The sequence below is a fragment of the Rattus rattus genome, chromosome 16 (assembly GCF_011064425.1).
Source record: "Rattus rattus isolate New Zealand chromosome 16, Rrattus_CSIRO_v1, whole genome shotgun sequence".
Classification (NCBI taxonomy): Eukaryota; Metazoa; Chordata; class Mammalia; order Rodentia; family Muridae; genus Rattus; species Rattus rattus.
In genome coordinates, this window is record NC_046169.1 from 1704529 (window position 1) to 1718507 (window position 13979).

The 13979-nt window shown below is 43.5% G+C and overlaps 1 protein-coding gene across 1 annotated transcript; it reads right to left on the reverse strand.

Moving 5' to 3' along the window:
* Nucleotides 1–7774: 7774 nt before the first annotated feature.
* On the reverse strand, nt 7775–13222 carry LOC116885614 (CD209 antigen-like protein E). Its single transcript, XM_032886913.1, has 6 exons — nt 13141–13222; nt 12398–12487; nt 12024–12116; nt 11459–11610; nt 9881–9990; nt 7775–7964 (listed from the first exon to the last, which is right to left on the reverse strand). Exons 1-6 carry the CDS (start codon nt 13166–13168, stop codon nt 7814–7816), a joined length of 624 nt encoding a protein of 207 aa, XP_032742804.1. The 5' UTR covers nt 13169–13222; the 3' UTR covers nt 7775–7813.
* Nucleotides 13223–13979: the final 757 nt, after the last annotated feature.

Below are 13979 nucleotides of genomic sequence, written 5' to 3' on the forward strand. Positions count from 1 at the left end.
TACTACAAGGAAAGCTTCAACAAAAGGAGGCTAACTATATCCAAGAAAATACAGAAAATAAATAACAAAGGGACACACACACACACACACACACACACACACACACACACACACACACACCACCACCAACATCAAAATAACAGGAACAGTGATCGTTATCTCTCAATATCAATAGACTGAGTGTATTAGCAAAAAGACACAGGCTAATGGTTGGATGTTTAAAGAGGATCCCTCATTCTGCTGCATATAAGAAACACACTTCAGCAACAAAGATAGACAATCTAGATGTCCCTCAAACAAAAAACGACTAAAAAAAATATAGTATGTTTACACAATGGAAATTCTACTCAGTTATTAAAAAAATAAGAACACCATGAAATTTTGCAGGCAAATGAATGGAACTAGAAAATATCATCTTGAGTAAGGTAATCCAGACTCAGAAAATGCACATTATGTGTAATCACTTATAAGTAGACATTAGCCATAAAGTACAGGATAAAATGCTACAAACCCACAGATTCAAGGAAAGTAAGTACAGGAGGCTTAGGGAGGATGCTTGAATCTCACTCAGAAGGGACATAAAAACAGACATGGAAGGTGGATGGAGGAATGTTGGGCCCTACCTTGGTGTTTCCTCCCCCCCTCGCTGAGCCTTTTAGCCTGCTATAGCAAGAAATTGTTTATACCCTTGGCAGCTGCTCTTAGCCCCTGATTTGGGGCTGGGATTTTCCATGGCACCCTTCCTCCCCACCGAGCCTTCCTGCTTGTTGTTTTAAGAAGTTGTTTATGCCCCTGATTGGGCCTGGAACTTTCATCACACAGACTTTTCCTGTTTTCCTGGTTGGGGATTTTCACCTGCCTTGTTGTTTTCCACGGCTTTTGCCTGTGGTATATAAGGAAATCTCAGTAAAGCCTTGGTGGCACTCGCTGAAGATGGGTGACCCATGTACGTGTTTTCTTTCAATCCCGCAGAACTACGCCCCATCTTCATACACTGGCAACACAGGTGCCAACAGAGGAAGGGAACTGAGGGGGAGAGGATGTGGGGAGGGGACTGGGTGTGGGGTTTAGGTGCAAAGAGCAAAGGGAGGGCTGGGAGTGAGAAGGGAAGAGGGGAGGGGAAGCATCTCTGGGACTAGCTGGATAGTGGGATATGGGAGGCTGCAGGGAGTGTATGGGGCTGACTCTAGCTGAGAGTCCTACCATCAGGAAGGTGGGGAGGGGATTTAGAGACTAAAGTGTCCGCCTCCTGTAGCCAGGCAGGCCTTCCAGTGGAAGGAGGGTGACATCAACTCACCCACAGAACCTTCAACCCAAACTGTGTCCTACCTACGAGATGTGCAGGGATAAAGGTGGAGCATTCAAATGCTTTTTTTTTTCTTTTCTTTTTTTTCGGAGCTGGGGACGGAACCCAGGGCCTTGCGCTTGCTAGGCAAGTGCTCTACCACTGAGCCAAATCCCCAACCCCTCAAATGCTTTTAAAATATATTTTAATATTGTCCCACAAAATCATGTTTATGGCTTTCCCCTCTGTCCTCAGTTTTTGTCCATTCCCTATTCCTCCTTCCCCAATCTTCCCACCTTGTCCCCACCAAAACATTCCCACACCCACCACTGCCACACATGTCCTATTGTCCTCTCTTCTGAAGGCATGTTCCCCTTCATCCCCTCACTGACCCTTTCTTACTGCCTGGCATCCATCCACAGTCATTCCAAGTTAAACATACAGCTACAATTTCAAAGCCAGGAAGCACAGAGTTATTATGGGAAAGTGTGTTTTCGTTCTGGCATTCGGTGATGTTATAGTGTTTATTTTTCCCCCCTCTTCGAGTTGCTTAACTGCAATTATAGCATGGTTTGTGTGTGTGTGTGTGTGTGTGTGTGTGTGTGTGTGTGTGTGTGCGTGTGTGTGTGTGAAGGCTTCATCCTCCTTTAATCTGAAATATCCTTTTATGTATCTTCTATTGGGTGGTTTAGCAGTCCGAATTCCTTTAGCCTACTTGTATCATGGGAAGTTTTTCTCTCTTCAGCTGATAGATAGCTGTTGGGTATAGAAGTCTGGCTTGGTAGCTGCTGTATTCACCCAGGCCCTCTTTTTTTTTTTAAGTTTTTAAAAGAAGCTTTAATCGTTTTTAAATATGTGCATTACAGGAAATAAAACACAAGAGGGCAAGAACACAGTCACCCAGTCACAAATCGCTCAGCTCAATGTGTCGTTCTAGATCCCGCAAGTGTACACACACTTAGGTCACTGAGATTATACAGTAGGCACCATGCTTTCCCCGCATTGTGAATATTCACCCGCTAAAAACCCCAAGCTACATGAGGTATTTTATGTTATTTGTGACTATAGTGAATGGTGTCATTTCCCTAATTTCTTTCTCAGCCTCTTATCCTTTGCGTAGAGGAAGGCTGCTGATTTGTTTGAGTTAATTTTATATCCAGTCACATTGCTAAAAGTTTTTTTTTAATCAGCTGTAGGAGTTCTATGGTGGAATTTTTGGTGTCACTTAAGTATACTATCATATCATCTGCAAATAGTGATATTTTGATTTCTTCCTTTCCAGTTGTATCCCATTGATCTCTCTCTCTTTTTTTTTTTTTTGCTCTGGCTAGGATTTTAAGTACTATATTGAATAGGTAGGGAGAAAGGAGGCAGCCTTGTCTGGTCCCTGATTTTAGTGGGATTGCTTCAAGTTTCTCTCCATTTAGTTTAATATTGACTACAGGTTTGCTGTATATTGTATGGGCCTTGAATTCTTGATCTTTTCAAGGATTTTTTATCATGAAGGGGTGTTGAATTTTATCAAATGCTTTCTCAGCATCTAATGAAATGATCAAGTGTTTTTTCCTTGAGTTCGTTTATATATTGGTTTATGTTGATGGATTTCTTTTTTTCTCCATCTTTATTAAATTGAGTATTTCTTATTTACATTTCGATTGTTATTCCCCTTCCTCGTTTCCAGGCAAACATCCCCCTAACCCCTACCCCTTCCCTTCTATATGGGTGTTCCCCTCCCCATCCTCCTCCCATTACCGCCCTCCCTCAAACAATCCCGTTCACTGGGGGTTCAGTCTTGGCACGAACAGGGGCTTCCCCTTCCACTGGTGCCCTTACTAGGCTATTCATTGCTACCTATGAGGTTGGAGCCCAGGGTCAGGCTTTGGGTAGTGGTTTAGTCCCTGGAAGCTCTGCTTGGTTGGTATTGTTGTTCATATGGGGTCTGAAACCCCTTCAAGCTCTTCCAGTCCTTTCTCTGATTCCTTCAACGGAGGTCCCGTTCTCAGTTCAGTGGTTTGCTGCTGGCATTCGCCTCTGTATCTATATCCGATCTCTCAGGACAGATCTACATCCAGTTCCTGTCAGCCTACACTTCTTTGCTTCATTCATCTTATCTAGTTTGGTGGCTGTATATGTATGGGCCACATGTGGGGCAGGCTCTGAATGGGTGTTCCTTCTGCCTCTGTTCTAAACTTTGCTTCCCTATTCCCTCCCAAGGGTATTCTTGTTCCCCTTTTAAAGAAAGAGTGAAGCATTTGCATTTTGGTCATCCTTCTTGAGTTTCATGTGTTCTGTGCATCTAGGATAATTCAAGCATTTGGGCTAATATCCACTTATCAACGAGTGCATACCATGTGTGTTTTTCTGTGACCTCACACAGGATGATATTTTCCAGTTCCATCCATTTGTGTATGAATTTCATAAAGTCATTGTTTTTGATAGCTGAGTAGTATTCCATTGTGTAGATGTACCACATTTTCTGTATCCATTCCTCTGTTGAAGGGCATCTGGGTTCTTTCCAGCTTCTGACTATTATAAATAAGGCTGCTATGAACATAGTGGAGCACATGTCTTTGTTATATGTTGGGGCGCCCAAGAGAGGTATAGCTGGGTCCTCAGGTAGTTCAATGTCTAATTTTCTGAGGAACCTCCAGACTGATTTCCAGAATGGTTGTACCAGTCTGCAATCCCACCAACAATGGAGGAGTCTTCCTCTTTCTCTGCATCGTCGGCAGCATCTGCTGTCACCTGAGTTTTTGATCATAGCCATTCTGACTGGTGTGAGGTGAAATCTCAGGGTTGTTTTGATTTGAAACCTTATGACTAAAGATGTTGAATATTTCTTTAGGTGTTTCTCAGCCATTCGGCATTCCTCAGCTGTGAATTCCTTGTTTAGCTCTGAACCCCATTTTTAATAGGGTTATTTGTCTCCCTGCAGTCTAACTTCGGGAGTTCTTTGTGTAGTTTGGATATAAACTCTCTATCAGTTGTAGGATTGCAAAGATCTTTTCCCAATCTGTTGGTTGCCGTTTGTCCTAACAACAGTGTCCTTTGCCTTACAGAAGCTTTGCAGTTTTATGAGATCCCATTTGTTGATTCTTGATCTTAGAGCATAAGCCATTGGTGTTTTGTTCAGGAAATTTTCTCCAGTGCCCATGTGTTTGAGATTCTTCCCCACTTTTTCTTCTATTAATTTGAGTGTATCTGGTTTGATGTGGAGGTCCTTGATCCACTTGGACTTAAGCTTTGTACAGGGTGATAAGAATGGATTGATCTGCATTCTTTTACATGCTGACCTCCAGTTGAACCAGCACCATTTGCTGAAAATGCTATCTTTTTTCCACTGGATGGTTTTGGCTCCTTTGTCAAAAACCAAGTGACCATAGGTGTGTGGGTTCATTTCTGGGTCTTCAATTCTGTTCCATTGGTCTATCTGTCTGTCTCTGTACCAATACCATGCAGTTTTTATCACTATTGCTCTGTAATACTGCTTGAGTTCAGGGATAGTGATTCCCCCTGAAGTCCTTTTATTGTTGAGGATAGTTTTAGCTATCCTGGGTTTCTTGTTATTCCAGATGAATTTGCAAATTGTTCTGTCTAACTCTCTGAAGAATTGGATTGGTATTTTGATGGGGATTGCATTGAATCTGTAGACCGCTTTTGGTAAAATGGCCATTTTTACCATATTAATCCTGCCAATCCATGAGCATGGGAGATCTTTCCATCTTCTGAGATCTTCTTCAATTTCTTTCTTCAGAGTCTTGAAGTTCTTATCATACAGATCTTTCACTTGCTTGGTTAAAGTCACACCGAGGTATTTTATATTATTTTGGACTATTATGAAGGGTGTCGTTTCCCTAATTTCTTTCTCGGCTTGTTTCTCTTTTGTGTAGAGGAAGGCTACTGATTTACTTGAGCTAATTTTCTACCCAGCCACTTTGCTGAAATTGTTTATCAGCTTTAGTAGTTCTCTGGTGGAACTTTTGGGATCACTTAAATATACTATCATATCATCTGCAAATAGTGATATTTTGACTTCTTCTTTACCAATCTGTATCCCCTTGATTTACTTTTGTTGTCTGATTGCTCTGGCTAGAACTTCAAGAACTATATTGAATAAGTAGGGGGAGAGTGGGCAGCCTCTTAACATGAGTGGTTGACACAGACAAGCTAAGTTGAAGGTGAAAGTTCTAAGATCCCTCTGGCTCTGTCCATTTTCACATGATGCCCTGTGTGAAAAGGCACAAAAAGGAGCCGTTGGTCTCTGTATCTGCTATGTTCATTGGGTTTCTGGTATACTGGGGAGAGGAAATTTCAAGCCCTTTCCAGGTAGCTCCTTTAGATCTCTGTACTGCACTCTCACCTCCTCTGGTCCTATAGGTCAGGTGTATGTAAGTGGCAGCACCTCCCCTGTAGTTTCTATTTCTCTGCCCCAGGCAGCCTAAGTTGACTAGGGGTGGTGAGGGTTCAGGTAGACTTTCCAATAGGCTCTGATTCCCAGCCCTTCTGACTCTTTATATAGCGATCTCCCTGCTTTAAGTTCATTTATAGACCTTGTCTCTTGCAGGCTTTATTCTTTTCACCCCGTGTATTCTTTTCACTGTCTTCTTCCTGTGGAGACGTGATTAGTGTGCCATATATATACTACTGGGAGGGAAGCAGGCACATGATAGGGTCACAATTTCATGAATGATGGTCTGAGAATGTCTACAGTCACCTGAGCGAAGCTTCCTAGTTACCTCATGTTGCTCTAACATAGTTGGATTGTGGCTGTCTCTCATCCTTATGAACTGAAGCAGGAAGGCACCTTTGGTGAAGGGAGCTCCCTGTAGCACAGTCAAGCTGATAAAGAGGATGACAGATGACCACTGCTACCACTACAACTCCCAGGAACCAGAAAAACATGAACTTCCTTGAATAGAGACACATGTGGGTTTACCTGTGATCAACAAGGGAGGGAAGAGGTAGGAAATTCACACATTAGCGTGAATCATTGTGGGGCTGGGGAGATTGGTTCTCTAGTAAATACTTCAGCTTATGGGATGAATTAAAACAACTAGAGAAAGACCTCTAAGCTAAAGTACACAGGGGAGGTGGATGGAAGAAAATATGCATGGATTGCATGCAATTTCTTGTATCATACATGTACTGCATGGTCTGGAGAGTGATCTACTATAGCCATACTTCTGTTCCCCCTTTATTTTGTGTGTAGGTTGTTTGCTTGTATGTATATCTATACAACACTTGCATGTCTGGTACTGTCAGAGACTAGAAGAGGGTATCGGATCCTTAGGAAGTGGAGTTATAGGTGGTTGTGAGAGGTCATGCAGATGCTGGGATTTGAACCCAGGTCCTCTACAAAAGCAGTCCATCTCCCATACTTTTTCTTTTTGCTTTGAATGAGCTTGTTAAGGATATTGCAAGTCAAAGTAAAAGGATAAATAACAAGTGATGGGTAGATAAATAAACACCAAACATTGCCAAGTTGAATGCTCAAGGTGTCAGGCAGAAATTAAAGAGAGAAGCCCCTTTAAGGCAGTCAGCTAGAATTCCCAGCACACAGAATCCTGGGAAGAGCAGTGTCCCCTGAGTGAGGCTTCTGAGTAAAAGCACAAATAGCAGTGGAAAGATAACATGACTGAGTCAGGGGCTGACAGATACCCAGCAGAAACTGACTGAGGAAGCTCCGTTAAGGCGGTTAGCCGGAGCTCCCCACTGGGTTTCCACAAGAGCAAAGTGAACACTCCTTAGGCAAAAAGTACGGATAACAACAGATAGAAACGACTTCCTCAAATCTGGGTGCTCACAAAAGTCAGCAGACACTGACTGGGGAAGTCAGACAGGCAGCTGGAGTTTGCTGTCTCTCCCTGCTGAGCTGCTCATGGGTGAACTTCTGGCTTCTCTGTTCTGCTGCAGGCACTCGCATAGCATGGGATCAACACTCCTAACGCCTGTTGTTAATGTCCATCTTTTAGCTGTTCTCAAGGATACAGTGTGTTTACTCTTAGGATGTCTTGCTGATGATCTCTTCCCTCTCTGTTACACAGTTGGGCAGGGGCTGCCCAACCCTAGACAAGGTCTTTGAATGACACTTTGAGGTAAACATGCTTTGGTGTTACAGGGCAGCCATAATTCCAGAGCCAGCTTCCCTGTAAGCTCAAATAGTATGTGACAATTTACCAATATAATGAATATTACACCGATTATGGTAATGTAAACCCTTTGAGCTCAACAAGAAAGATGGGGAATGAATGGAACACACCCAGCCCATCAGTGGATATACAACTTCAATGTAGATAAATTCAATAGCAAAACCACAGCTATGCCAGTAGGAGTTTGGAGACATCAAAGGAAGGACATTAGTGGTCTAGCACCATAATGACTAACTAAGGAGACTGATGAGTCCCAGGGGTAATACTAAGATTTCCATGCCCATAGACAGGGAAGAGGTAAACTGGGAAACACATGAGTAGAAGTCCACTGCCTAACCGGGATGTTTAGGCTGTGCAAACTGCAGAGAAGGTCCGGTCATCACTTGCTGGAACAGGTAGTTGCAGTTTTTTTGCAGATCCAGAATTTCCAATTGTCGCATTTGGCATCATTCCAGCCATCATTTCTGAATTCCACACAGTCTTGTCCATCAAAATTATTGGGCTGTCCTTCATTCCAATAGTTCCCGAGGCTGCAGAAAGCATCCACAATTATACACAACAGACACATACAAAACAGCAGCATTCCTATATATGAAAGACAGTCATACTGAGAAAGATCAGGGAAACAATCCCATTCACAATAGTCTAAAATATCTTGGAATAAACCTAATCAAGGAAGTTAAGGACCTCTACAATGAAAACTTCAAAACCCAGAGGGAACTGAATAAAGACCACAGGTGATGGGAGACTTTGTGTGCTCAGGATTAATATCACGAAAAGGCCATCACACCCAAAGTGACCTACAGATTTAGTACAGTCCCCAGCAAAATGCCAATGCAATTCTTCATGTAAGTAAAATCTTACATTGAAAACGCAATGGCCCAGGATAGCCAAAACTATCCTGAATGTTGAAAACACTGTCGGAGATATCAGCACTCCTCATTTCAAGACATACTATAGAGATGCAGAAATAACAATCGTGTAGTACCATCATAAATCCAGACACGCTGATTGATGGAACAGAACTGAATACCAGGTGTAAGTCTTCACTACAGCCATAGTGAGGCAATAAGTGCACACTGGAACAAAGACAGCATCCGCAACGCTACCTGCACCTTTTGAACCCTTCTTCATAGTTCCCGGAAATTGGCACTTTCATACCTTCCTTGCATGTGAGTGACAGACATTTCCTGTACAGCACCTCATGCTATTCTCATGTCACTTGGACACCTTTGTCTCCCATGCCTGATAAGAGTTGTCCCACAGGGAGCATGGCTATAAAATACAACTATCCAGTGTAAACTTCCCACATTCAATAACCTTCTTCACTGGGCTCTTGTAGTCTGGGTCAGTCAATAATATAAGCTCGGGGCTAAATAACAAACCACTGGGGACAGTGCTTATACTTCGGAACTTACCACTTACCTACATCCGAGCTCTATTCCTTTCTTTGACATCTAACGTAGGGTCTGGCCCACTGCTCCTGTTCCCTCTGCATTCCCACTAGTCCTGGTCCTGGCTGATGTTCCCAACATGTGATAAATCCTTCTCTTAGGATCTGTGAGTATAAAATGCTCTCTTTTCATGTATGTGTGCATATGTATATATGATGGATACATGCATGTGTGTGCAGGTATGTGATGTGTGTACATTTGTAAGTACATGCAAGTGTCATGTGTCTGTGTACGTTCACATGTGTACATGCACGTGCATGTGTGTGATATGCATGTATGTATATGTGCCTATATGAGTGTGTGATACATGTGTTTGTGCTCATACCTGCATGCTTGTATGGTGTGTGTGTGTGTGTGTGTGTGTGTGTGTGTGTCTGTAGGCCAGAGGTGAACCTTAGGTGTCATCCTTCAGGGAGCCCTCAGTCACTATCCACCTTTTTTCTGAAGCAGGGTCTTCTGCTGGATTGGAACTACCATGTTAGGCTGGTTTCCCCATGAGTCCCAGCAATTTATTTTTCTCTGTCTGCCCTGAGTCACAATTACATGCTCATACAACTATATTCAGCTTTAAACAAACAAACAAGCAAACAAACAAATGAACAAACAAACCTGAATTATAAAGATCAAATTCTGGCCCTTTCCCATACTTGTGCTCCAAGCAGTTGACCGACTGAGCCATCTCCCCTGTCCAGCGTGCTACTCTTTAGAATGCTGTAATCCCTTGACCTAGTGACCTTCCTAATCAAGATGCCTGTGATTACACACTTCATTTAGATTACCTACACAGGTTCCAGTCTCCTCCTTCAGCTCTAATGGTGGAACCTAAGCAGCTTCTGTCTGCGTGAACATCACGTCCTCCTTCCTCCAACTTATGGAGGAATGTTATTAACTCTTATTTCTAGAAGGCCACGGAAGGTGGTGGCAGAGTTTGGGGGAACTAGAAGGGTAGTACAAGTCAGACACAGTCCCTTCCCTTCCCTTTGCTGGGCTACCTGTCTGACAGAGGTGACCCATCCAGCCAGTACCACTCGCCTTCCTTGTTCAGATCTGACAGCCCCATCCAGGTGTAGCCATTTTTCTTGGAAGTCTGCTGTAGGAAGCTCTGGATGGGGAGAGAAAGAGTCAGGAGGTAACCATTTCCCTATTCCCCACACCCAAGCTTATGTTCATCAATGGATTCCAAAACATTTGTATTTTTGGTAAATGAACACGTTTAGTTAGGGCTCCTTAGAGGAGAGGTGTTCCTTACAGGAGCATGGGGACCCTAGCAGTGGCTATACCACAGAAGAAGGTGTCTTTCCATCCCTCAGCAACTGTTAACTGCCTATAGATCCTTAGGAGGGGTGGGGCCTTGGTCACCTCTCACTTTTACCATTAGTGACTGCCTATCAATTCTCACGGAGAAGTGGGCTGGATTTAGTATTTTACAGCATTAGGCGTAGGCTGTGAAAGCCGGGAAATGTGGCTTAGATGGAGGAGGTAGGCCGCCGTGGTCGTATCTTTGGAGGGGAGTCTTGTCCTCTCTGTGCGTCTTTTTGCTCCTGGCTGCTACAAGAGGTAGGAGGCTTTCTTCTGCTATGCCTTCACACTGCCTTGCCACAGACATAAAAGAAATGGGCCCAGTTGACCATGGATTGGAGTCTCTGAACTATGGTACATAATTTTCCTCCTGGAGCTGGTTTCAGATATTTTGTGACAGCAATGGAAGCTATTATGCCCCCTAATCTCTTAGCAGCAGGGGCTGCTTGAAATCTGATTTTAACCCTTTCGTATCTCCAGTACACCAGTCAGGAATCCTTCACATGTTATAGGCAGTTCGTTTGTTTTTCTTTGACACAGGTCTCATGTCCTCAAACTTGTATAGCTGAGGATGGCTTTACTCTCTTGATCCTCTTGTTTTCACCTCCCAAGAGCTCGGATGACAGCTTTGCATTTTTGCATTACCACCTGGCTTTTATGGCTCTGAGGATTGAGTTCATGTATCCTAGGTGAGCACTCTTAAAGTTGAGCTCCGCCCCCCAGCCTGATGTTCCCCGAGTTCTGAATCATTTGCAATACCTGGGTCCTATGGGCAGGTGCACTTAGACTTATGCTCAGTGTGCACAGCTGGCCACCCATCACACGCACTCCATAACACTACATGCTTCTGCGTCTTACATGTTCTGACTGTGTCCACATAAATTTACTCGAAGTTGGTTATGATAAAGCCAGATTATATCAGTTTTATGACTGTGGGTCATGCATTTGGTCTTTAGGTCTTCATTGAGTTTACTTCACTGGTCCCTTGAAATCAACCTTGGTGAGAATATTTACACCAAGGATTAAAAAAAATACCCCTGTCAAAGTAGCTTTTATGCACTGGCCAGTACAGTAACAAAAATCACTTTCATTTTAAGTGTTCCGCACAGCATCTATCCATGTTGGGAACTTGCGGATGCCTATTTTCAAGGTGCTGGGTAATGCCTGTAGATCGAGTAGCCCATTTTCTAGAAAACATCAAATAAATAACTGTCTCTGCCCTGGTTTGCCAGTATCCAGATGAATGCCCTAGAACAGTTAGCCAGTCATACCTGCTCCTCGGGACTTTTGATGGTGACTAGTTGGGCCTCCATTTCTTGGCAGGCAGTGATGGAGTTGTGCCAGTCCCGTTGTGACTTGGAGAAAAAGTAACAGTTTCCATTGAAGAATGTCCAATCCCAAGGGCAGAGGCGACAGAGGCTATCTGTTGGTGAAAGTAGATCAGGTTGGACTCATATTTAAATCTCTTTGTTCCTGTGTTTGTTTACTTTCAAGACCTCCAGAATGAGGATCCTCCCTTGACATGATACTTGGTTAAACTATTTCCCTTTCCCCACTTCTAAAGTCCTTTCTCCATTCTAAGAGAGCCCAGGATATCTGGACACCTTTTCTCCACAGATGACAGAAGATCGGTTTAATTACTCAATTACTTAATTACTCATGCCTACTGTGTGCATGGTCCTCATTGACCATCGTATGCTTTCCTTATTTTTTATCACTATTCCAAATTCACAGATAAGAAGTTGACAGTACAGAGATGGCCAGCAACTAGAACAGAGTGACCCCACATGAAGGCCCTCTCAGAACCAAAGGGACATTTTAGTTTCGCTCACTCACCAATTTCAGACTTCAGTTGGCTTAGGTCCTGGTACATTTTCTCTTGCTTTGTCTGTTCCCACTGAACTTCTTCTGAACTGGGGATCTTGGAAACTTGACAGCAACAAATGATATTGTAATTATTACACATCCACTGTGTGTCATATATATCACACAGACACCATATTAAAAAAAATCTAAGTCAAAGATAAGAAATCCTAATATCCACGAACCCTCTACTGCTTCTATTCCATCCCCAAACTGAAATAAAAACAGAGGGGTTCCAGGAAGCTGCTAGCTACTGCTGAAGGATCCATTGCTCTTGTCAGATCCTCCATTGTTTAGACTTAATTGTCTGAGCTGAAAGGTCCCCCAACCCACATGATGATCCTGACCTTGGATGACAATGGCCACCAGGAGTCCAGCAAAGAGAATGAGGAACAGCAGCTGCAGCACCAGGGGAATGTTGCTCCGGTCTAGAAATCCTGCAAGGCCAAGGATGGATAGTTTACTTCCTGGCCTTGAGAGCCCAGACATAGCCTCCTGTGCCAGAATCTATACCCTTAGCTTTCATATCCCCAGGAAGAAGTTCCAAAGTCAGTTTCCAACCAAAGGCCTGGATCTGTAACTTTCCCCTTCCCATGACTTGAGTGTCCAGATCTGGAGCCTCAAACTCCCCAGAATCCAAGTATTGAGTCCCAACTTTCCACCCGCTCAGGACTCAGAAGTCTAGAGACTCAACTTCTATCTCTTCAGGATTGAAAAACTCATATCCACAACCTCTGCCTTTCTGGGTCTTAGGGTTTCAGAAGTCAGCTGTCAGTCAGAGGTAAAGCTCTAGAAACTTCTCCTTTCAGGAACCCAGGGATCTAGAACCCCCAGTCCTTATCTTCTAGGACTAAATTTCTGATGGGAGATATCTACTACTCATCCCTTGATATTTCTGTCCCTGGAAAACTGTTGAGTTCTAAAGTTGGTCAGAATCTGAGCCTATTTATCAAGTATTTGTTACCATAAGTTATCAGCTGTTCCTCATCTAAGTGGGCAGGGCTCTGGTCAGAACCTAGATAGACTGAGACCTGAGCTGACCATCACCCAGACTGTCTCCCCAAGCTCCCATCTTCTCGTGTAGTCTTACCCAGAGAGCCCATCTGCTGTATCCTCATTCCTTTGGAGTCACAAATAGTGCTGTTCCTTGGTGCTGGGTCCTGCTTAGAACAACAGCTTTTATCTGCCACCCACTGGGCCTTACTCCTTGCAGCTACTCTTTCTTAGGAAGAGAAACAAGGAACTTGGTTCCAGCACCGGAAAAGGGTAGAAAAAAAGGAGATTTTGACACAATATAGCAGAGACCTCAAATTCTAAGAATTACAGAGGGGCTATGTGTGTTCTAACCTCCACAGATCTGGTTCGCTTGTGGGAAGGCCCATCTATATGATGATTTTCACGGAAATAGCAACTTGTCATATAAAATTATTTTAAATTTGTGTGTACATACAGGCTGCTTTTATGTGTTGATATATGTATGTGTAAGTGTATATGTGTGTTACATGTGTGCATGGGTGTGATGTGTGTGCACAGCATATAGATGACAGATAATAACTTTGGATATAATACTTTAAGTACTACCCATCTTTTTTTATTAGATATATTTCTTTACTTACATTTCAAATGTTATTCCTCTTCCCTGTTTCCTGTCCATAAGCCTGCTTCCCCTCCCCCCCATATGGGTATTCCCCCTATACATCCCCCTTACTGCCCCTCCCATATTCCCCTGCACTGGGGGTCCAACGTTGGCAGGACCAAGGGCTTTCCCTTCCACTGGTGCCCAACAAGGCTATTCTCTGCTACATATGCAGTTGGAGCCCTGGGTCAGTTCAAGTATAGTCGTTTGGTAGTGGTTTAGTCCCTGGAAGCTCTGGTTGGTTGGCATTGTTGTTTTTATGGGGTTGCAAGCTCCTTCAACTCTTTCAATAC

Excerpts from the sequence above, each read along its gene's own strand:
- LOC116885614 (XM_032886913.1), bottom strand. The coding sequence starts at position 13,168 with ATGAGGATACAGCAGATGGGCTCTCTGG. Across the intron at positions 9,991-11,458 it reads TCAAAAGTCCCGAGGAGCAG|AGCTTCCTACAGCAGACTTC; the intron begins GTATGACTGGCT and ends CTCCCCATCCAG. Across the intron at positions 7,965-9,880 it reads GGGTCACCTCTGTCAGACAG|CCTCGGGAACTATTGGAATG; the intron begins GTAGCCCAGCAA and ends TGCTTTCTGCAG.